Raw genomic sequence first — 7,903 nt, 5'->3', positions numbered from 1 at the left:
GATAAATGCAAAGAATGAATCCCACAACTGCCACATTGATTAAGTGGGAACAAACCTCCCAAACTCTCTTGACCATGAGTGAAGTATGTATTTTTCTAATTTAAGTTTTGAATAACCATACATGTCTCATATTAATATATATAGAACTCTCAACTCTTCACACCGCTAATCAATTAATATTGAAATGAAAAAACAAGCATTTGAGTAGCAAGTACTTGCGTGCCGCAACGTGCATAAATTGTGGACTAAATCATTTATATGCAATTAATTTAATTAGTCCAATGATAAATTTATTTGTCTATTTAAATAAGTGTTAGGATTTTAAATTTTGCCTTATGTATGTAATTATTAGTCAGTGATTGATCTTTTAAATAGAACTTAATTTTACAACAAATTAATTTTTAATTTATCGAACAGTAAAATATTATGAACAACAAAAAAAGAAACATTTATATNNNNTATTTCGAAAAAAAAAAAGTTTTTTTATTATAATATTCAGTTTTGTTCTAATTAAAAATAATTTTTAGAATTTGCTACCTACATAAAAGAAATTAAATTGTAAAATCACGTTTTTAACATTAAAAAAGAAGAAGCACATTTTAGTCAAGTGATGATGAGATCATTTTATAAAATAATTTTTTTACTACCTATCTTCATTTTATTTTATTTTTTTGGGTGGAACCATCACCGAAGGTGACTCATATTTTTCTATAGTCATAGTGATTTTTCTTTCAGATAAAGCGTGATTTTTTATTATATATTTTTAAAGAAATAAAAAATATGTAAAAAATAACATTATATGATACAAAAAATACATTTTTGATTTTTCTATATTAATTGAAAAAATGAGAAAACTTATTCTATAATTTAAAATAAAATTGTGGTTAAGATCCAAATTCGTTGTTGCATTTTTAATCATTCACACAATACAAACTAGGCAATAATTTTTCCAACTCTCACATGAGTTGCTGAGATGTTGATGATGAAAGATGTGACTAAGAAGATATTTATATATATGTGTGATAGATCAGCATGGTTATTTTAATTTGGTTAATATATATGTCACAATAATTATGACATTATTTTGTGGCAACATCACCTCCCAAAACTTCCATCTAAGAACAAGTCATAGATTATTCATAATTGCTTAATTAAATTAAGATTTTATAGTAATTTATTTGTAAGCATTTTTATCATAAATATTTTTTTTTACATAATTATGTATATATATATCATTAAATTATTAAATTTCAACATCTATCATTTTCAAAGTTGTAAAATATAGGGTAAAATATACTTTTTGTTTCTGAAGTTTGACAAAAGTTTTAAAAATATCCATAAGTTTTATTTTGTTTTCAATTTTGTCAAAAAAATTTTCGATTTGCATCAACTAACCTCTGATGGCTCATTTTTCAAAAAATTTAAAACCAATTCAACAATAATTTCATAAGAAAAACCCTCAACACAAGTAAATCAATATATATTATTGTTAGATTGGTCTTAAATTTTTTGAAAATTTAGCTGTTGAGGGTATATTTGATACAAATCGAAAATTTTTGGGATAAAATTGAAATAAAATAAAACTTAAGGGTATTTTTAAAATTTTTGCCAAATTTTAAAGACAAAAAGTATACTTTACCCTAAAATATAATATTTGATTAGTTCGTGAAATTTTCAATTAGGTCCCTATACTTTTTTTTCCTTTTAATTGAGTTCTTGTACCATTTTTTTTAGTTGGGTTCCTATACTTTTTTTTTTTATTTAGGTTTCTATACCAATTCTTTTTTTTTAGTTGAGTCCCTATAAAATTAAGCCAATTAGCAATTGGCAATTACTACTAAGAGAGACTTAATTGAAAAAATATTAGTACAGAAATCCAATTAAAAAAAAATATAAGGACTTAATTAAAAATTTTACAAAATTATAGATACTAACAAAGTAATTAAACCTACTAAAAATGATGTCAAATTCTCAATAATATTGTGTTTTACTAAGAAAAATGGAGTCCTTAATTAATCTCCTTGAACACAATTATCTAGTACAAATTTTCTTTGTCTCCATGTGTTAGTCCCATATGCCATTAAGCTTCTGATTCACGAAAAGCATTTTAATACCAAAATTCTAAATTTGAACAGAATGAAAAAGTGAGAGAGGGTTGTTAAAACAAGTCACAAGTCAAGAGAGTTTTATTTATTTATTTTTTATTTTTTGGGATTACGAAACGTGCATGCCAAATGATGTATAGCCATAAGTTCAACTAAGATTAAAGATATTTTATTAGTTTAGTTTGTTAACTTTTATGTTCAGGTTAATTTATATAAACTGTTGTACACTGATAATAATTAATAAGGTCTAATTTTAAACATGGCTGCTACTATTCTAATAAAAATTATTTCGTTCGTTTTAAAAATAATAAAAATATATGTTTTTAAAAAATATTATATACCATATTGGATAGATAATAATCTAAATAGTTTTACATTAACAATGAATGAAAATTAATTTTTTCATCGAATAATCTTTAAAAAAATACTGTAAGAAAAAATTATAATTTATCTAAATAAAAAACTAACATTCTTGATAATATGGCAATTTTTTTTCTTTCAAAAATTGCATGTGTGGGTAAACACTTAAAAACAAAAAAGTCTTTATTACTTAGATAAATCTCTAACCTATCAAAAAATTTTCTAAGTTTGAATGGAATAATAATATAACCAAATTCAATATGACATGTAAAGGGAAATAAAAAGATTATGAATGTTCTGATTTCTGAATTAATAATTATTGTGAGCCACACACATACATCATAAGTGCGTTATGCTTACGTCATGCAAAAACCACTCTAATTTTCATGTATATATATGTGGGTCTTATTTGGCAACCAACAAAATCACACACATAAAAACCTACGTTTTGTTTTAATTTAATCTGAGTTTGACTTTCCAAATAGTGAATCTCTCTCTCTCTCTATATATACTTCAAACCTTCTTTGTCTTTCTCTTCATATATTTTTTTCTTCTTTCTTTCAAATATCTTATACCATATACCATACAACGTATTTATTTTTATTATAAAGTTCTTTGCATTGCAGCTTTTGATCACAAAACATGACACAACAAGAGTTTGTTAATAACAATTATAAAATCAAAGAGCCTCGTCTTGTGGCAAGAAAATTCTTGGCTAAACCTCAACATGAAGGTGTTGGAGCTGTTGTTAGAAGAAGCATTGGAAGGTAAGAATATCAATAATACTTTTGGAAACATTTCAAGTGCTCGGTGCATTAGTTGTTTTAACCGTTGATATAAATTATAAAAAATATATATAATATATATTAATTGAAATCAACCGTTAAAACGTGCACCGGTGCATTAGTTGTTTTAACCGTTGATATAAATTATAAAAAATATATATAATATATATTAATTGAAATCAACCGTTAAAACGTGCACCGGTGCATTAGTTGTTTTAACCGTTGATATAAATTATAAAAAATATATATAATATATATTAATTGAAATCAACCGTTAAAACGTGCACCGGTGCATTAGTTGTTTTAACCGTTGATATAAATTATAAAAAATATATATAATATATATTAATTGAAATCAACCGTTAAAACGTGCACCGGTGCATTAGTTGTTTTAACCGTTGATATAAATTATAAAAAATATATATAATATATATTAATTGAAATCAACCGTTAAAACGTGCACCGGTGCATTAGTTGTTTTAACCGTTGATATAAATTATAAAAAATATATATAATATATATTAATTGAAATCAACCGTTAAAACGTGCACCGGTGCATTAGTTGTTTTAACCGTTGATATAAATTATAAAAAATATATATAATATATATTAATTGAAATCAACCGTTAAAACGTGCACCGGTGCATTAGTTGTTTTAACCGTTGATATAAATTATAAAAAATATATATAATATATATTAATTGAAATCAACCGTTAAAACGTGCACCGGTGCATTAGTTGTTTTAACCGTTGATATAAATTATAAAAAATATATATAATATATATTAATTGAAATCAACCGTTAAAACGTGCACCGGTGCATTAGTTGTTTTAACCGTTGATATAAATTATAAAAAATATATATAATATATATTAATTGAAATCAACCGTTAAAACGTGCACCGGTGCATTAGTTGTTTTAACCGTTGATATAAATTATAAAAAATATATATAATATATATTAATTGAAATCAACCGTTAAAACGTGCACCGGTGCATTAGTTGTTTTAACCGTTGATATAAATTATAAAAAATATATATAATATATATTAATTGAAATCAACCGTTAAAACGTGCACCGGTGCATTAGTTGTTTTAACCGTTGATATAAATTATAAAAAATATATATAATATATATTAATTGAAATCAACCGTTAAAACGTGCACCGGTGCATTAGTTGTTTTAACCGTTGATATAAATTATAAAAAATATATATAATATATATTAATTGAAATCAACCGTTAAAACGTGCACCGGTGCATTAGTTGTTTTAACCGTTGATATAAATTATAAAAAATATATATAATATATATTAATTGAAATCAACCGTTAAAACGTGCACCGGTGCATTAGTTGTTTTAACCGTTGATATAAATTATAAAAAATATATATAATATATATTAATTGAAATCAACCGTTAAAACGTGCACCGGTGCATTAGTTGTTTTAACCGTTGATATAAATTATAAAAAATATATATAATATATATTAATTGAAATCAACCGTTAAAACGTGCACCGGTGCATTAGTTGTTTTAACCGTTGATATAAATTATAAAAAATATATATAATATATATTAATTGAAATCAACCGTTAAAACGTGCACCGGTGCATTAGTTGTTTTAACCGTTGATATAAATTATAAAAAATATATATAATATATATTAATTGAAATCAACCGTTAAAACGTGCACCGGTGCATTAGTTGTTTTAACCGTTGATATAAATTATAAAAAATATATATAATATATATTAATTGAAATCAACCGTTAAAACGTGCACCGGTGCATTAGTTGTTTTAACCGTTGATATAAATTATAAAAAATATATATAATATATATTAATTGAAATCAACCGTTAAAACGTGCACCGGTGCATTAGTTGTTTTAACCGTTGATATAAATTATAAAAAATATATATAATATATATTAATTGAAATCAACCGTTAAAACGTGCACCGGTGCATTAGTTGTTTTAACCGTTGATATAAATTATAAAAAATATATATAATATATATTAATTGAAATCAACCATTAAAACAACTGGTGCACCGGTACTCTCAGTGCACTTGAAATGTTTCCAATACTTTTTTATGTTTTTTATGAAAATTTGGAACACATTTTAAATTTGAGCAATTTGGAGTAATTGCCTGGGTTTTAATTTTTGTTGGTTCAGATTTGAGCTCAAGTACTTTGATCCTTTCCTTGTATTGGATGAATTCTCAGGTGATGATGATGATGATGATCAATCAGATATAATTAAATAAGTTCTTTAATTTGATTTTTTTTTATTATTATTGATGATCAATTAATCATTGTTCTGTTTTCTAAAGAATGTGAAAATCTTTGAAATGTTTCAGTCACTGCTCCTGCTGGTTTTCCAGATCATCCTCACAGAGGTTTGTATCAATTAGATTTTATCATGTGTCATTAAAAAAATAAAATAAAATTTAATTTGTTCTTTCAGAAAAATCTTAATTTCTTCTTATATTCTGACTCCATTTTCCTTTGTGGGGTGTTTTCTTTTTACAGGCTTTGAGACTGTCACATACATGTTGCAGGTTGGAGCAAATTTTGAATTATTCATTTGGTTTTCTTCATTCAATGCTGCTTATTATAAAAATACGGTTATCCTACGAGTACACCAAAAATAATTACCAAAGTCAATTATAAGTATAAACTACACATGTATTTATACATAAATACATTAGTGACGAATTTTAGTGGTTAATTTTGGTGTACGAATAGTATTTTTAATAAAAATGCTACATTTAAAAATTAATATAGTAAGATATATTGTTTATACATTTAATTTTTAAGTATCTCACCTTGCCCAAATTAATTATCATTTTGAAACGTATTAACACAAAGTCAAATGCATAAGCTAAGATAATGGCCATTATAGAGTTAGGATCAACATAATTTCAAGGTTTGAAAATAAACTAATTAAAATATTTGGTTTTCTAGTAAAATAAATATAAGTGATTAAGTATATTAATGATTCATTAATATGAAATTAACCATTTTAGTTAGTGCCCTCCAGAACAAAATCATCAAAGACTGTCTTAATTGCACCAATGGTTACATGTCACATAAACATGAAATGACAAGAGTGACCCCACTTATTAGATATCATGTTTTATTTAAATATTTTTGTTCTAAATTCCCAACCACCATTCTTGAGTGCACCTAAAGTTATAGGGTGTGTAAATGCTACATTGGTTCACACATGCTTGTGAAGTTGTGCTATAAACCTCACCTAATTAATACCTATAGAAATTGTGTTAATTAATTCAGGGAGCTGTAACACATGAAGATTTTGAAGGGCATAAAGGAACAATTGAAGCTGGTGATTTGCAATGGATGACTGCAGGGAGAGGAATAGTTCATTCAGAAATGCCTGCTTCTCAAGGAACTCAAAAGGGTCTTCAGCTATGGATCAATCTTGCTTCACAAAACAAAATGTAAGTTCACTATATCTTAAATTTGGTTTATTATGCAATAACATATGAATTTGATTTTATACACTATTAATATAAAATAATTTTATATATGTATCTAACTATGTAAAGATCAGATTAATAAAAATAAGTGAACTCCTAAATATATGATCTAAGTAAGTAATGCAAAATAAATAACTACTACTTAATAGTTTAGTGCATAATTCTAAATTGAATTTATTAGAAACAAAGACTAGACTGGAGAGAAGAATGACATAGAAAAAAAAATACAAAAATTACGATAATTTCACCGTAAGGAAAATAACTTATCCTCTTTAAGGAGGATACCATGGCTCTAATACCATATTAGAAATAAGAGACTAAATTGGAAGAAGAATTTGTGTATCATTGAGCATGTTTAAATTGTTTATTCAAGTTGTTTAAAATGATACAATATAAAAGAATATTTATAGGTACTAAGAGAATCGTAATAATAAAGACGTAATTTCCTATAATAAATATTCAGATATACTAAATAATACTAATTAATTCTAATTGATCCTAATTATATTCTAACATAATTATTTTAGTTACAACCTAATATTGTGTATCTTAAATATGAACCCTACCTACTCCATCTTTAGCAATATTTTGAACTTTCAATATATATATTTTTATATAAAAATCTAAATCTAAATGAAGGGTATACATCAGGTAGTTATTATGGCCTTTTTATTTTTATTTTTTCTGAAATAGTACTATTATGTTTATGTGACAACCTTATTAGCCTTGGCCCCATGGAATTAATAGATGACGTATTTTATGCGTCACCTTGATGATCATCATTTTGTTTGGATAATGCTTTACCATCAAATATGAATAAGGCAAAAAGGGGATTCCCACTCTCTCCTTGGAAAGTCAAATTTTATTTTAAACTTATTTATTTGTTTGTTTTTTTTGGGGAGTCAATATATGCCTTATTCCTCTATGACATGCTTTGCTTTATCTATCTCATGATTCTTCATCATCATGGACCATTTTCCTACAAGTGCTTTTTTGCATAGAGCACCAAATTATGCAAGTTTACCCAATGGCCAGCATAAGCCATAAATATTAAATAATGTGCCTCTCACTCATAAGAGATATGGAATATGGAACTTCAAATCTATGTGGTTTAGAGTCACCCTAATATAATATAACATAATAAACTCAA

General features: G+C 25.4%; 1 protein-coding gene across 1 annotated transcript in view; it reads left to right on the top strand.

Moving 5' to 3' along the window:
• Positions 2,923–7,903, top strand: part of LOC107609082 (pirin-like protein) — a 6,187-nt gene continuing 1,206 nt past the window's right edge. Inside the window, exons 1-5 of the mRNA XM_016310909.2 lie at positions 2,923–3,232; positions 5,427–5,476; positions 5,611–5,649; positions 5,783–5,811; positions 6,548–6,714. Of these exons, the coding sequence (XP_016166395.1) occupies positions 3,108–3,232; positions 5,427–5,476; positions 5,611–5,649; positions 5,783–5,811; positions 6,548–6,714 (410 nt within the window). The 5' untranslated portion in view covers positions 2,923–3,107. The remainder of the gene's footprint in view (positions 3,233–5,426; positions 5,477–5,610; positions 5,650–5,782; positions 5,812–6,547; positions 6,715–7,903) is intronic.

The sequence above is a fragment of the Arachis ipaensis genome, chromosome B07 (genome assembly GCF_000816755.2).
Source record: "Arachis ipaensis cultivar K30076 chromosome B07, Araip1.1, whole genome shotgun sequence".
Classification (NCBI taxonomy): Eukaryota; Viridiplantae; Streptophyta; class Magnoliopsida; order Fabales; family Fabaceae; genus Arachis; species Arachis ipaensis.
This window is presented reverse-complemented; position numbering and strand designations above follow the sequence as displayed.